The following is a 17,812-nucleotide window of genomic DNA, read 5'->3' on the forward strand; positions in this document are numbered from 1 at the left end:
GCGTGCTCCCTGTTCTTCCTAATCTTGACCTGTGGTGTACCCTTTTCCAACCCACCCAGCTGGCCCTTAACGTAGTTTTTAAATGGCTGCCAAGTATTTTCAAAATGGGACATCTTGTCTGCTAGAATAGCTGATAGCTTTTCCATGGCGTAAACATGCCAAACCTTGAACCTCCATATCCCTCTTAGAGGATGGAGGGGGTTAAGGATTCTACATCTGCACTAGGGTTAGTCTCCCATACGATAAATTGTTTTAACTCCGGGGAGTCAGATACAGTCTGGTTAACTCAAAGGCCAGAGTACTACTTCTCATGGAGTTGACCAGATTCACTGCTGTTGGCTTGAAATCAAAGTGGGGGCCCGACCTAAGCGGCAGGTGGCACTGCCAGAGGTTGGGCATGGCCTCAGAGTACAGTGAAAAGGTGAACAAGCATAGCAATCACACACCAAGAGATGTCCACCCTTGCCCAAAATAACCCAAGCAAACTTTTATATTTGTGAATGTTCATTTCCTACTTGCTCATTCGCAAGTTGTGACCCCCCACAGATGTCCCGAGGTGGAGAGAAATAAACAGTCTGCCCAGGTACAGTGTTAGAATGTGGAAGGGTCAAGGACAGCATTAGGAGGGAATTTTATGCGCTTTATGAAATCTGCCCAGGACTTTGGATGTCACCGGATCAGTGGCTGATGTCTACAACTGGAACCTGGAGCCCAAATCACTCATCATAACTTCCGTATCAGATTTCAACAAGCAATGGCAGAGTCAATAGGTCTGGCATTGGCAGCCAGTCTTTTGGATTTGTCAATGCTTCCTTTGTTTTGTCACGGTTTTTGCAAACTTTATAGTTTTGGAAGCTCCAAGGCCCTCGTCAATCTGAACAAAAAAACACTGTTTTAAAGCAAAACCAAGTTTCATATTGCCATAGTAGTCTTTTGCACTGAAGGGAACTACTTTGTGTGAAGAAGTGCTCCTTGTGAAAGGGCACAATGCCGTCACTCAGTAAGTTAGTATGGACGAATTGGGCTCACCCTTTGTCCAATGTCGTACTCTGTAGCAGGCAAAAGAAAACTGTGAGCGACAATAAACTAATGGATGAAGAGGACTGACTCGGAGCCCCTATAGGGAATTGTATTCTATCTATCTATCTATCTATCTATAATTCTAGTAAAATTATACGGTCTTGACTAACGTCAAATCTAAAACTGCTTCTACTTGCGCCTTGGTTAAGCATTAACGACTTGTTATCACAAGTCTATTTTAAGTGCTTCCTGAAGGACATGACATGTTTTTGACTATGGCACACATACATATGATAAGAGTGTGCCAACAATGTGAGAGCTGGCAAGAAAGGTACAGTTAAGCTGAGTTGGCATGTTCCGAGTCCTGTGGGATCTGTGGTCAGAGGCTGCAGTGGCAGCCATCTACGACCACGGATAATTATTAATGTCAGGAAGTACACACAATGACCCAGACTCCGAGGACGTTGAAGAGCTCCACACAAAGAGCAGCAAAGCAAGTATCAGTCTAAGACTGAGTGCAAATGCAGACTTGCTGTCACCTACATGTCACAGTTTTAGACTTGAAAGAATGTAAAATGAAAAAAAACTTTCATCAATGCAGTTAATTAAATTGTGATTTTTAAAAAAAAAAGCCTTTTAGTTGCACCATAAATTTTTTTATTATTATAATTTTTATCATTATTATTGACGGAGACAATAACAACTCACCATCTAACCAAGCACTGAAATCCCAGGTAGCAACAATTTCACGTCACTTAAACATTCTATGATATAAACTTTAAAAAGGAGCGCAGGCAAAAAAAATATCCAGTACATAAAGTTAATATAAAACAAATTATAAAATGAAGTGCACTTTGAACCAGCTTTGCAATTACAGAGAAAGGAACTATTTGTAAGTGTATGTGAAAAATGTGCCCAGGCTTTGTGTAATTACTGAAAGTGAAGGGAGTCAATGGGTAAAGTGGGCTGACCCACTACCTCATGCTGTATGCCACAGTAGGCTGAAGCAAAATGTGAATGACAACTTAACAGACGAAAACATGAAGCCCACTGACCAAGAACCTCTCTATGAATATACAATATGTAAGATTTTGAGGCACAAACAATAGTTTGATGAGACAACCAAAGCTGTTTCACAGGCAGAAGTAAAAATGGAGGAGGTGAACCAGAGAGAGAGAACAGAGTGAACCATGACCACTCCATCTCCCCTGCCAAAAAGCGTATTGTGTAAATGTGTACTTTCCATCTCTTATTTTTGAATCTCTCTAGGATGCCGCTGCATTGACAACAGTGCAGCAGAATAACATAAGTTGTATATGAGGGTCACCAATGACACACGAAGACTAGCTGAACAGTAATGTCAACAATCATGTCACATATGCCGAATTTCACAATATGCGACATGAAAGTCTTTCACTGTGACTGTCAGGAAGTCGCAGAGAATTTGCATAATGATCTTGGACAGAAGTGAAGGCAACATTTTTACTCTACATAAAGAATCTTTTTAGAGAAATCGTGTATAGCAATGGCACTTCGTGTTGCACTATTCAACATCTTTATCAACAACATGATTGCGGATATGAAGCAACAGATGTTTGTCAGTTTTGCTGCAGAAATAGCTAGGATTGGAATTGTTAGATGCTTGAAAGCCCTCTAATAATTTTTCTTTCAATTGCCTAAACTTGTGCCAAAGTAACAAAAAAAGAACTATTTAGATGTTCATAGAAGAATTGTTTCAGAATCATATGCAAGAGACAATGATATCGGACTATTAGATCTCGCCTACAACAACGCATGTGCTGCAAGTGCTTTCACTTGCAAGATATTGAATACAACAGGGTCTTGCAGCCCGCCCACTGCTTAACATTCATTGACTTTATTGTCACTCTTATTTACTGTCTTCTAATTGGCCAGCTATACTGGCTTCACTTCCTCTTCGTTCGGCTAGAGCATGGACCAAGGATTGAGTGTTTTCAGTTTGACTGCTGTCTGTCCGCTGAGCGGGCTGTGACTGAGGCAACACTGTTTTTTTCTTCTTCCCTGTCCTCCTTGTTCAACCTCTTGCTATTTGTTACTGTTTTATTATGCCACATGCACGTCAAAGAATCCCTTTTCTCCTTTGAAATGGATGTTCATTGTGACAACAGAAGTTATCTGCTTTTATTGTGACAGATGTTATAATCTGCTTCCAAATGTATTTTCACTAAAAACATGGACATTTTTTCACGCATGGGGAGAATAACTGCTGAATTATTATAGGGGGTATTATGATGTGATCAAACAAGCTTTGGCAAAGCCAATAGGTCTCACCTTTAAGATTGTTGGTTTTGCCACTGCCTTTTGTTTGTGCTGTACAGCATAGGCATTTCCTACTTTCACAATTATTTATAGCCATGCTGTATAGCTGCTTTGCTACTCTGCAGCATGGCTAAAAATATTAATAAAAAAAGAGAGTATGATGCATCCAAAAATGAAAGTGCAGTTGCCCCGGCTAGGTCAGAGCATTTTTTTAAATTAGTTTTAGCCACCCTGCAAAGCATACACACAGTTGTATAGCATGGTTACAAAATGCTGCCAAGGCCAATGGCTCTTGTAGGAGAGATTTTTTAACTTTGCCAATGCTTGCTCTACTCAGCAATCCTTAGCGTTATTTCAAACCTAACTAAATTGATGGAAGGTGTTTTCTCAAACCGCAGTTCCATTTGATCTTTCTTTCCCACCCTTTTTTGGTAAAAGTAGCTGTTAATAGTTTTTTTTTTAGATCTATAAATTCCTAATATACCTGTTTGACTTATTTAAGCTTTTCATATACAGTCTTGATAAGATGACCGAAGCATGACCTTGTGTGAGCAGAGGTGCTTCTGCTGTATTGAATACCATGGAGAGATTTCAAGCTGTGTTATCAACTGGTAAAAAAGTTGAAAGGTGTAAACACATGATGCTGTAAAAGTTAGGGTTTTGTGTTATCACCTGGGCAGTGAGTACCCAAGGAAAGAAAGGGATTTTTCCAAGAACAGACTGATTGCTTATGCAAGAGCAAACATGTCTAGTTGTTATGTGAGGCCTTGTTGATTTAGCTGTGTTCTCACTTGTGTTTAGAGTTTTCTGCCTCTACTAATACTGCATGCAATGTTGACAAGACCTTAAAGGCCCTTCAGACTATGCTCCAGGAGGGGCAATTAGTTGGTGCTTGAAAGACAAAGTCTTTTCATAGCATGAAACAAAATATATATATTGCTGAGTGGTTTAGTATTAAACTATTAACACTCTTCCCTGCCTTTTTGACCCTTTCGCTGTACTCCTTACTTTTTACCCATGTTGTGTATAAAAGATTTGTGCATGATAGTGAATCTGTAACTTTGAACCTTCCACAACATTATTTAAAATAATATGCACTGTTTGTGACAATAACGTTTTTACAATTATCACCTCCTCCATCAATTATTTTTGCTCTACTCATATTGATTCTAACTCTTTTTGCTACATTACATTTATATCCCTATTCCTTCCCCTTTCTATAACACTTGCCATATTTCTTTCCCTACCTCATATCACAATTGAAATCTTTTTTTAGCCTGTTCTCCAGTCCTCAAACTTAGCCGTTCCCTAACACGTACCATAACCTCCACTGTAACCCATCAACTTAAAACAAAAAAGTTCCAACTCCAACCTTAAACCTAATTCTTTGGTTTATGGCTACTCTTACCCAATCCAAACTTTATGATTTTCTCCAATTAAATTTTCCGGTTGACTTCAAAGGAAACATAATTCTTACTTTCTTTATTTTGCTTATTCATTGTGAGGGATCCTCTGTTTAAGTATTCTCTCTCTCTGTCATGACATAAATTATCATGACATATTACTGCGTATCTCAAGTTACACAGTAGCCATATGCCATGGACTGAAGATGCTGTTACTGTGGATAGTGAGATGCCATCAATAAGTTAGGTTTCTAATAAATCACTTTAGCCATGTCCGTGAACTGTGAGGTTTGGTGTGAGAGATTTGTATGCACACAATGCAATGCATGTGTGCTTGGATATATATTATGTGACACTCATTTTCTACACAGCTAATCGAGAGAGATTAAATAAATTAACTGCATATAGGATCTTGGCACGTTGCTCTTACCCGGACTTTGATGCTTGGGTTCTTGACGTAGATATCCCTCATGGCCAGAATAACATCATTGGTCTGATTCTCATAGAGGAGGGCCACCACCTTAATTAGGTTATCCTCAGTTATGCAGCTCCCGTAGTTCTCATAGAGTATGCGTAAAGGCACAGTCTTATCTGGAACACAAGACTTTCAATTATGGTCTAGTTACATGTCCAGTAATCAGAAATTTGGCAAGAGAAATATTGTGTAGGATATGAAAAGAGATACTGAAAGAATGACAGGACAAAGCCAGCAAGTGAGAGTTAGAAAGGCAGGAACACAAAGTTACTGAGACAGGGACAAAGAGGGTAAGAGGGATGGTCAGAGACAGTGTGCAAGTTGAATAAATAGAGAGAGTGAGAGGTCTAGAGACAGTGAGGATGCAATACATGGATACAACTGCAGTGGGAGTTAGATGAATAGAGATGCTGGACCTGGGCAAGAGCTGGAAGTCTAGACGGTGAACACTAGAGTGATAGGGTGAGAGTGACAGAGTCACAGTGAGTGGTGCACAGACCGAGAAACTAAGGGAAAAGAGAAGGATAAAAATGTAGGAAAGGGATAGGGACTGTCAATGAGACTGAGAGATTAGAGATAGGAGTGAGAGTCAGAGGGACAGAACTAGCGAAAGGGAAATAGAGTGGATGTTGACAGAGTGAGCTACGGGGATGAAGATTACAATGCTTTACACAGATCAAGACAGTGCGCAGGATTTAGAGGATAAGGCAGCGAGGGTGAACTTAACTGAGCCAGAAGACAGGAGTAATGAGCAAAAGGGAGTAGAATCAGAATATGAGCATGGCAATAGTGAATAGTCAATAAGTATAGAAATGCACACTCTAAGTAAGCATGTGGGCGTGATAGAAAGCCAAGCTAAATTTATGGATCAAGTGTGTGAGTCATGAAGAGGAGATAGCCATTGTGATCCTGTAGATTATGAGACTGAGTTCTATGATTCACCTAGCAGACCCAGGTATATAGATGTGTGGTTAGTGTGGGCAATTTATAGAGAAGTGGACAGTGAGAGTGCATTACAAAGATGTAGATTGCATGTGTAGGTGTTGACACGTTCTATGGATGTGAAAAGAAGGCATGAGTTACAGAGATGTGGTAGTTGGTGTGAGTCATGTAGCTACAAATGATGGGCTGGATTATAAAGATCTGGATAGAAAGTGTGAGGCACATAGATGCCAATAGTGGATTTATGTGGATAATGGTTTAAACTGGTTATAATGGTTTGAATAGCCTTTGCATATGAATTACAGGTATGATTGATAGAGACTCTGAATTGGACAGACTGGGACGGTGACAGCACCATCGATTCCCTCAACTATTATACCACAATTTTGCAATCCTCATACTGGGTTCCTACCTCCATGAGCTGGAAGAATAACATTCATAAGGTCCTTCTTGCCGCATTCGCTTCCGAGCACCCCACTGTAGGTAGCGATCCGGGCACCGAACAGCAACCTACACGTTCGCTCAACAGCAGTGTTGTTGCTAATGACAGCATAGACGTCAAAATCACAGCCTTTGTTCATATTCTCAGATCCTTTGATCCTTATGATCATGCCATTCTCATCCGGCTCAGGGAGTTTGTTCTGGTGATTGGCTTTCTCAAACACTTGCCTTTCTTCAGCAGACCCTACAACCAAGAGAACAGAAACAGTAATGCCATGATGTGCTGATGACTTGGTGAACAATTACACCAAACCATTGCAACGCTACACCTGATCATCATGTATACCTTTAATATCCTTGACATATCAAAGTAGTTCAAACTGTTTACAAATCCAAGAGTCATGGGATAATTTACAAATTCCAAAGGTTCTTGGAAAGTCCTTATTCATCAACGTTATAGTGGGTCACTGATCCACTAATGTTGCTCTTGATTTGAAGAGTACAGTTAAGGTAAAAATAGGTGTTTTTTGTTTAATCACTACGTACAAAGATTTAAAGAAAAATACCAACCCTTTACAAGTATATTTAGATTACAAAAATATAAATAAAACAAGATTGTTGGTTCTAAGCTTAAACTACCTAACCCTCAATATAAGAAGTGTATGGATTGATGCAACTACTCCTGCTTTGATACGTTTGGTAGTTGTATCACCTTCACAGGACACAGGCACCTACCTTCTGGGTACTTGTAGGTGTGCGTGATATCTTCTCTGTTATCCCTACCCACGCTTTTGGTGCTAATGTTCTTGCCCACTTGGGAGGTATGCACGGTCTTCTTGGTAGAGCCGTCCTTCTGCTCCACGTAGTAGACAACATCAGCATTGACCTCCGCAAAGATGAATGGCACGTCGTATGTCAATGCAAGTTCCCCTTCCTTGATAGCCTTCACGGGTGCAGGTCCACAACAGTACACACCTAGTGAGTAAACAGGTGTGGACATTTGAACAGTCCATGACTATGATTAGGGATACATTTTTGTACATCACTTTCCAAACTGATTGTTCCTTCTTTTATTTTTTCAGCGCCAACATCTCCTGGATCATGAGATTGCATCCAATGTTTCTTATTTGGGAATACTAGCAGGCTAATGATAAATTAGTGACACCGTTTATACATATCCATTCTAAACCCATATAACCTACACTAAAACAATCCTTTTTCTACAACCTGTCAGCAGAGACTGTGACAGAGGATGTAATACCGCACTTCCCCCACTCTGCATCATCCTCGTCACAGTCCTTTCCCGGTACTGTGCTGCATATGCCGTAACTTTGATCATACTCTAAGCTTGTCTTGTGCCCACGTCTTAAATAGCGCCTTGTATAGGCACAGAATAGAACAGGAAATAGATTGTTTAATATCACTATTAGGTATGCTAAAATATGCAGTGAGCCCACTGCAGATTTATGTGCCTGTGTGGTAATACGAGAAGTAACACAGCTCCCTTGATAAGCATACATAATTGTGACAGCATCCTAAACAATGTATGCTCATTAAAATGATCACAAACAATAAAAAATTGAATTTGGTAAAAATACATAAGCACTACTAACAACACAATAGTCACTGGAAAGGCTTGCGGTATCGTCGCAGCGTGTAAGGACAGAACAAGGCTAGTGAGGTAGATGCGTGAATGACCCATTAGATGACAGTCACCAGTATCCAGGAGTCTCGCTCATAATGGGCTTCAATGTTCCCACAGTCTTTGGTAAAGATTCAGTTGGGAATCATGACTTTTGGTCCAAATCTTCGAAACCCAACACCTATTGGCACTATGTACAGCCACGGAAATTGTAACAGCCGATAACGCACAAGTAGACAGCTTGCTGGTAATGACCAATCCATGCATTACCATCCATCTTGGACTATTACGCCCTAAGAATATTTGCCCAGAGACGGATGCCAAGTAAATGATTCTGGGTCAAATGTGTTGGAAACTACTTGGTGGGAAATGTCCCATTTCAGGTCAAATACAAAATATCATGAAAAGGTGGACTTCCCTGAATGCTAGTCACAGTGGACAACAATACAAGGCAGAAAAAAAAGCTCTAGATCTTAAGCCGTGCTTTGACATTGCATTGAAAGATTCATGACAGGAACAGTAAAATGCTTCTCGTCACCATTCTAGTTTGTACCTACCCTTTAGATGCCTCAGATGTAGAAATGATATCCCCTCTACATGCAAATGAATCAAATGGCCCTGTAAGCTGTGTGAGAAGCAACAAGTAAGGAGAGAACGCAAAACCAGTTGGGACATTCCTACCTTGGCTTTTCTCTTGAGGTGTTGGGTCGAGCACTTGCCATCCATCGAATCCCGCAGTCAGATCTGGACGAGTCATCCACGACTCCACCCAACAGTGGAAGTTCCTGCAAAGCAAGCGCAAGGAGGAAAGCGCAGAAGTTGATTAATTTCTTACTAGGATAGGGAGGCAACTTTAAGCTGTGAATTAAAACTTGCATTTACATAAACATCATGAAGTAAGTTGAGGGCCACAGTGTAACAGCACGCTTCATTTTTAAATTTCAGATTTACACAGACATCTCTGTGCCCTGTACATCATCCAACAAGTCTCCCTTATGTAGAAGTATACAGTTACATCATTCACTATGTGTGTTCTCTCTCTCTCCCCCACACTTTTTAGCGGTTTACATATTTTTCAAAACATCTCAGTAATTGTCTGTGTACATAGTATGCATCTGGTGATTTACATACTTATCTATCACATTCAACCTAGGGCTTATTGTATTACATAGTAGTATCCAATGTCCAGTATACCAGTCACTCTTTTAGTTGGTTTCGTTTTGGAAAGATCTTTTGCAATACATTTTATTTCTGTGCACAACTATTATTGGATACCAGATTCTTTACTTTTGCACTCCTTGGCCAAGGAATCTCAGTGCTGGAAGTTACTTCCCATTTTATGGATTCAGCTTAGTTGTTTAAAATTTGATAAAACATGAATGACACGGAGTGCTGTTAATCCTTAAATGGCAATTTATAGCTTCTCATAATCTGAGCCAGCTTCCTCCTGCTGCATGTACTCAGGTCATGATGACCCCGCTCTCCAACTCCAGGTATATTTAAGTTGCACAGATCCTGCTCTTATTTTTGAATTTTCATCACCAGAACAATCTGTTGTGATCATAGATAGTTGTCCAAATTACAGGCTGCTTTAAAGACAAATCAGAAAGAAACACTTTCGGACAGAATTTTTATTGAGCAAAGGATATTTTTGCTCAAAATTCAGAGCGTTGCCAGGTGAGTAGTCACACTCCCTTTTTCGGTTCCTATCTTGGCACCTCCTGGAATGACCCTTTTAGTACAAGGTCCAGAATCTCGTTGCAGCAGTCTAAATAATTTCCCACTGCAAGCACTAGTCTTCGGCTTGATGGCTGGGGTATTTTTTTCCAGTTTTATACAATATCTATGTTCTATAATACTTAATTGTTGGAGGTGATCTTCCTCCACTCGTGGTCTCCCAGTCTGTTCTCTACTGGTGTTAAGTGTTCATTTGAGAGGCAATTGCTGGGAGTGTCCACCCTCTTGTAGTCTGGCTCCTTCCCCTTATTCTATCTCGAAAATAGATTTTGACTGTGGCAGGTGTTGCTATCGTGGGCTCCTGCCTCACTCCCTGAAAAGAAGGTGCCTGCGGTAACATCGGCTGGAAGCATGTTGTTCCCTTTGGACTCCTTGAGAGTGGAGTGCCCCTCTCGAATGATCCTCTGAATTCAGAACTCCTATCACCTTGGCAGTGACTTGTCCCTTGCTGATCCAAGTAGATGTCCCTCCTGTACAGGGCATGTTAGAAATTGAGGCTTACACTTCTGGTTAAAGCCTGAGACCCTACGTCAGGTGAGGCATCTTAGGGTAGTACCTGTGCACATCTATCTGCCTGTTGTGTTGGCAGCATGGAGAAAGGAATGGTGGTAAGTCCTCGGAATTGCTTTGCCTTCCTGAATTATTGCCTTTGATCTCTTCTTGTACTGCTCTGGTAGATGGTTAATGAGATCTTTAATCTCTTCCCATTTTTGGCACCCATATCCACTTAGGAGAGCATCAGAATTTTCCTTGTGCCACTGAATGGCTCGCGACTTCTCCATTTTCCCCCCACAACTTCTATTGTCTTACTTTCCTTGTTTGGTGGAGGGCCCGTTGACGCTGGGAAATTTATCATCTACTTAGCTAGAGAGGCAATGATGGACTCCCCTCATATATTACTTATAATGCATATAGGGTTCTGGCTAAAGAGCTTATTTTCTTTTCTACACTTTGTGTGACTGCCTTGGAGGATGCTGGTTCTTTGAATGCCTCTTTCCTCTGGTTAATGACACCAGATAGCATGGAAAGAAATGGATTCTTCTTCTGCGATAGAAGATTTTTTCCAGAAGGAAACATGCATCAGATTACTCTTCCTCCAGCTGCACCCCATACACGTATGCAGCCCTTTAGATCACTTCAGTGTACAGTGATGAGTAATCTGAGGGTGATGGTCTTGATGGTAAGAGTCAAGTTCCTCTTCCAAGGAGCCACTTTCCAGGTCCTGCCATATAACTTCCTCTCCATGTGATGCCTTCATGAGGATCTTATAGGACTTTAGTAATTCCTCTAATGGTTTCTTTTTATGAAGAAAAGCCATCATTTTTCCTTGAGATTACGATTGCATGTTGCTCGTCATTGACCATTGAACCACCATTCCATTTTGGAGTTAAAGATTCCTTCTCTTTCTAGTCCTTTTCCTTTCTCTGATCTCGATCCCCTTTTGGAGTTGAGGCAGAGAGTGAAGGCTTGTCCCCTCTGGTGTCTTTCGAATTTGATCTGTTGGACTCAGTTGTTTTGGGTGTTGCTTCAACTACTGAGTGCTTTGGAGTTGCGGATTGTTTCAGGGCCTTCAACTCCAAAATCTTCAGCTTGGCCCAACTGTGACCCTGTTGCACTGTAAGCATACAAGTCCCAAGTTCTTAAGGTGACATTTATTTGGATTGGGTCATGGCGGAATGTACCCATCTCTGTTTTTCTCTAACTTTGAAGGTCCTATAAATGAATGCCTCTCAAGCCTTACAGCCACCAACTTATTGTCCTTGTATGGGCAACAGTTGCAAACTTTGTGTGCATTTTTCTTTGTCTACTTGAGGTGGAATATGGGGCAATATCTAAATGGGTAGTTTTATTAGTTCCTGATTTTACGGGGTGTCTAGAGAAACCTTTTACTCCAGATTATACGTTTTTCAATCCACATGGTTGACTCCCAAACAGTAAAAAGGTATTTTCTGGGTTTTTCAGTATTTTTTTTCAACTTCAACATCTGCTCTTGTCATCAAAGATCTCTTTCCATCCTATGCTTTTGCTCCTATTTTGGCACCATCTCAGGCTTCGTCAGTGATCTCCGATCCGTGGTTGTGGACCATGATTCTGAACCCAATGCCGGATAAAAGAACCTGCACATGGTGACCATGCACTGGGGCATTGTGGGTACACGTCGGACATCAATGGGGTCAGCACTACCCACCTTCTGGTCGACATCCAAAAGAAAAATTTATAAAAGGACACATCTCTGAATCAAAACACGAGATGGTAAAATAATGCTCAGAGTGTAAACCCCAAAAAGATTTGTGCTGCAAAATTCAAGCGTGTTTAGAAACTTGACAGAGAGTTACACAAATATTCTCTTAATTATGAGGAGGCACATGGGAGGATTCAAGCGAATCAGTACTGGCTGAAAATACGTATTTGCCTGATTGAAGGACAAGCATTTCAGGCCAAGTCCTTAGATTTATTCTTGGACTCAGGCTTTAATATGTTGGTCTTGATTCAAACCTCTGTGAAGTCTGTCAATCTACAACTTTTAAATGAATGGCACGTTTTCCATTTAATCCAAGAGGCTGATTTCCAGACTACAGTTTAAGTGTTGGTCTTGTTCATTACATTTAGACAAACGTTTAATAGCTGCTCCTCCCGAATCCTTGCAGACTTCACTCAACGCAGTTCTCCATGTCAGAGTAAATTGATTGCCAATGCTTTCACATGTGGCACAGTCCTCAACTGTAGCCCGATCCTTAAACGTCTGAATTGACTTTAGGAAGACGCCATGTTAAAGTGAAAAATTACATCCTTTTATTTAAGTAGCACGTCTCAACATATCTTGCACTTTGCACTGTTAAAGACCCAAAGTAAAAAAAAGTGTATTGACTTTCAAGGATATCCGCCCTAGAACTACTTGTCACTCTCACCACGTTCCCTTCTGAGATACCCCTTTTGATGGCTTTGAAAGAAATGGAAAGATTTCCCTTTATATTTGTATTTTAGGATAATTTCTTTTTTTTTTAGTATATGCCTTCCTTTTATTGTCTGTAGTGACATTCTGAAATCTTATGTTTCTTCTTTTTATATTTTGATTGGTTTCATGCATGTTCTTCTGCATTGCCATCATTCCAAATGGCTTTTCCATGCATGGTGGAAAGATGATTCAGAAAGGGAGCAGGGTTCTTATATTACAAGTCGCCCCCGCACCCAGGACTTTGGTTTGATGTAATGGTATACTTACTGAAAAAACAGAGAGCCTTAATAACGTCATAGGACCTTTAAGGAACATGAACAAAGGAGCTGACTTCTTATTTAATGAATAGATTTTTGAAGATTTTATTCAGTTCTTTAGGGTAAGAGTTGCGTAGTATTTTGACTTTTTTATTATTCAATTTGTATCAATAAGCACATGGTACGTGGGAGTTCTGCAGCTGGAGCTAACTCTATTTTTAGGAGGGTTAGATAAGGAAAGGTAATTTATACAGTATGTCACTGAGTGACTCCTTACTTGGGAGGGAGAATAAGTTACCCTAAAAATAATGCTTAAGACGGGTCACCTACTCCGGAAATGGTCTGCAGGGGCTCTGCCATCATTTTATATGAGGAATGTACGTACGGTGAAGAGATTTGCAAGATCTGAATGCTCAAGTAAATGAGTAAAAGGACAGAAGACGTAGAAGGTCCTTGCTGCTAAAGCACAATGAAAACAGGATTTAAATGATAAGCCACTCAAAAGAATGCAGTAGAGATCAGACAGGGAGGATGTCTATTGGTACTCACCAGATCATGTCGCGGTGCTTTCGCTGGGTATTCCCATTCGCATCCAGGAATTGCTCAATAATCAAGTTACTGTTAGTATCATGGGCAGAGTGATAGTTGGTCACAACTCGAGTTGGAATTCCAAGACACCTCAAGACTACGAAGGAGACATGAAGAGGGATACAAAATGTGAGATTTACGATGTCAGCGCATAGTTCCGGATGCACATCTAGTTATGAACTCATGAACTGAAGAATCACAAGCTTTTAAGATAAAAGGATACACGGTGCTATTTGGATAGAAGTATTAGGGGTAAAAAACACCTCTTTGGATGGAGTATCATGTCGTTAGCCATAAATTGATGCAATGCAGTGGAAAAGGAAGCAAACTGTTATGGAGGGAGGCACCTTTTTCTCTAAATTGGTAAACTGATATCACCATAAATCGTTGGTATAAACAGCTACTATGTATTAGAGAATGAAGGGGAAAGAGAAAACACAGGGTATGATGTAAGAAATTTCAATTAGCAAAAAGTGGTTGTAAATTGCACTCTTACTTTTTGCGAATTGAATAGTATTTTGTAAACCAAACGATGTAAAAATAGGTAAGGTCAAAAGTACTGATTCATAGTGAGTCGCAATCCGACCTTTCTCATCAATATTCAATAATCATGAGATAGGTCATGATTTTAGAATCACTATGACTAGATGCCATCAAAGAGATGGTGGCCTGCTGGGTCAGCATTTTTAAAAAAAATATTCCCCATTTCCCTTCAAAGAAACGAGACTGCATTTAGAAAGAAAAGTATATGACTTTTTTAAAGATATTTGAGTGTTTGAAGAGGTCTCCTGGACCACCGCCTACTCCCAACAAACTTTTGTTTTACATTCAGAAAGAAGTGGCCCCTTTCACGAATGTTTTTCAACCCAAACTCAGGGGTCCTAAACTTTTCAATGTTTTGTGACCAGGTTACGGTTGCAAAACATTGATATATCCCGTAACAAAAACTATTTGGAAGTGGGGCCTTAAACTCGCCCCTTCCAAATAACTATTCGTAATCAGTTTCTAAAACCATTTTGGCGATTCTGTAAACTGTTACGGAATTACAAAATCAGATTAGCACATAATAGCCATTATGAGGTCGCAAGCCCTGTGCTGTGCCTCTGCAAATCGCAGGATTTGCGACCGCAAAATTGCTTTGTACATCAGGCCCACCGAATTAGCCAGGGGGATACATCAAATTCCGTTTGAAAGGGACATGAGGAAAAAAAACAGATTCATCAAGGAGTCCCTTATTAACCTCAGATGAATACGTTGGACTGAATTAATATAGTTTAAATTAAAGACGTGACACTAAATTATCTAGTTTTAAACAACACATATTAACAAAATCATCCACTGCAAATAACCCAAATTATCACTGTGGATTACTCAAATCACTTTCCTCCACCTTGAGACAAGGAAACAATACCAACCCCAAAAATGGGATCTTTTGGCTTTGCCTCGGTCTGGCATTTCTTGAGGCGAACACCAAAAGAAAAGTGGATTTTAGTTATACGGCCTGATCTATTGTGAAATAAGAAGTCCGCACCACAATAAAGTGAATGCATGTCATTTTCCCGAAAACATAAGGGTAGTCGAACTGACATGTTTTTAACACACCACCCCCTGTCCCAGTGACATCACCCGAAGTGACCTTGCAGGATGTTTGACCTCGCTGAGCTCCACTGTCCTTTTATAGAAATGATCTTTATTGAAAACTCGAGCTTGCAAGGGCCTATTTCACAGTGGTCGTTTACAGCCAGAAGAAGCCAGAAACTTCTATAACCAGAAAAAGCTAAAGGCATACTTGTTGGTAAAAACAAACAGAAGCCATACAGATAATATTACACAACTGACAGAACGGAGCACATGGACTGAAAGTTCCAAACATTAGCTAGAAGTACCACCGCCAACAGGTACCCCTAACAAGCATTGGCATAGCCAATAGGTCTCGCCTTTGTGACCTTATAAGTGTTTAGCCATGCAACAGTTGCATAACTAAATACTTTTAAGGTCCCAAAAGCGAGACCTATTGGCTATGCCAAGCGGCCGTGCAGCCGCGAAAGTAATCGCGATCAAACATCAAAGCGGGCGCGAAAGTGAAAGTAAATCCAGTAAAGAGCGGCGCGCGGGCCCGCGCACATGCACTGTAGCTCTAGGCTGGCCTGGTAGCACTTTTTGGAGCCCTCTCAATAAGTCTCGCCAGACCAGAGCATGCGCTGGGTCAGACGAGACCTAAAAAGGACGTTTATAAATGCACCCAAAAAGATGTTGAGCTATACGATGTATAAGGTTGTTTTCATGAGCCATCATCCTAAAGCTCTGAAAGACAATCTTCCTGTGGGACAGTTCTTACGTATCAGACGTAACTGTACATCCACCAATGACTACAAATCAGAAGCTTCAGTTCTAGCGAAAAACCTTAAGACCAGGGGCTACCCATCCAAGGTGATTAAGGACTCTATGAAGAGAGCCTTAAATAGCCCTAGAGAGGACCTACTAGAAGTACATCATAAACAACCTGAGGACGTCATCACATGTGTTACTTCATTCACACCCAACTCTGCTCTAACCAAGAAGACCATCCTTAAACATTGGGGAATTCTCAATACAGGTGACCTACAGATAACTAAACCTAGGTTTGCCTACATGAGAACCTGTAGTCTGAGAGACATCTTGATTCACACACAACCTACAAAACATAACAACTCACCACAAACCACCCTTTGGGGCTTACCACCTGTCAGAGGACATTTCCCTTGTGGCATGTGCACAGTTTGTAAATTCACCACAGCCACCAAAGAAATCATGTTACGATCCACATTTAAGTGGAGTCTTCAGAAACACACCAATTGCAATACCAAACAGTGTATTTACTTGATTACCTGCCCTTGTGATCTACAATACATAGGCATGACCATGCGCCCAGTAAAGATTCGCATAACTGAACATAGGAGTAATATACGCTGCCTACGCACAACAACAAGGCTCTACAAACACTTTACGGAGGCTCAACATTCCCCTGATGCACTCCATTGGGTCATATTAGAATCCCATGTTCGGATCTCCAAATCGGCTCTATTCAGGCTTGAACAGAGATGGGTACACAGATTATCTTGCCATACCGATGGTCTTAATGACGACATCCCCTGGACCTCATTATCCCAACTGGTAATTCAACCTCGGATTCACTCTGATCGATGCTATAAACATTGGCTCTAGTAGGGTAGGATCACATCCTTCGTGTTGTACGTTATTGTGCTCCACACAGTACAGTAATATGATTAGTGGCATCCTCTTCCACACTCGATATCCAGTTGTTTATGTATTGACTACTATGCTACATGATTAATGATACAACACACCCCTACGTGGAGATACTTCGAGGAGATAATCTTCATATATCCAGCTCCCCTGATTTAATGAACTTACTTTTATGTGACACAAGATGGTTTTTCACATACGCTGAAACTCTGTTTAAACAACACTAGTTGCTTACATGGCATCCGCAAGTTGGTATTCTACATGTATTTTGACTCCACTGCTAAAACGAGAATCCCTTTACAGTTTACTTCTCGTTACCTAGGAACGAGGCACGCCACCACGTCACGGAACATCACGTGACTCTTAAATCCAATGAGAGTCATCATGACATTACGTGACAAACCCCATACGTTGAAACTCTGTTTAAACAACACTAGTTGCTTACATGGCATCCGCAAGTTGGTATTCTACATGTATTTTGACTCCATGATCTACCTTGCGGTTAATATGGATTATCACCTCCAATGTCTGCCGCTCTGCTTATGAGTCCTTTTAGTTTAATACCCCCTTTTTTACCGTCTACACGCGTCATAACACTATGACAGACGTTATTTACTCGGAATTAGACACGTCATCTTTCGACGTAACATCACGTAACTCCACTGCTCAAACGAGAATCCCTATACAGTTTACTTCTCGTTACCTAGGAACGAGTCACGTCACCACGTCACGGAACATCACGTGACTCTTACATCCAATGAGAGTCATCGTGACATTACGTGACAAACCCCGTGAATCACCTGGAAG

General features: G+C 40.8%; 1 protein-coding gene across 1 annotated transcript in view; it reads right to left on the reverse strand.

Annotated features, from left to right (window-relative positions):
* Positions 1–17,812, reverse strand: part of TGM2 (transglutaminase 2) — a 129,526-nt gene that overhangs the window by 11,434 nt on the left and 100,280 nt on the right. The window contains exons 7-11 of the mRNA XM_085619203.1: positions 13,721–13,856; positions 8,903–9,006; positions 7,315–7,554; positions 6,551–6,823; positions 5,152–5,312 (exon numbers count right to left, since the gene is read on the reverse strand). Coding sequence (XP_085475329.1) covers positions 5,152–5,312; positions 6,551–6,823; positions 7,315–7,554; positions 8,903–9,006; positions 13,721–13,856 — 914 coding nt within the window. The remainder of the gene's footprint in view (positions 1–5,151; positions 5,313–6,550; positions 6,824–7,314; positions 7,555–8,902; positions 9,007–13,720; positions 13,857–17,812) is intronic.

Source organism: Triturus cristatus, chromosome 7, assembly GCF_964204655.1.
Source record: "Triturus cristatus chromosome 7, aTriCri1.1, whole genome shotgun sequence".
In the NCBI taxonomy this organism is placed as follows: domain Eukaryota; kingdom Metazoa; phylum Chordata; class Amphibia; order Caudata; family Salamandridae; genus Triturus; species Triturus cristatus.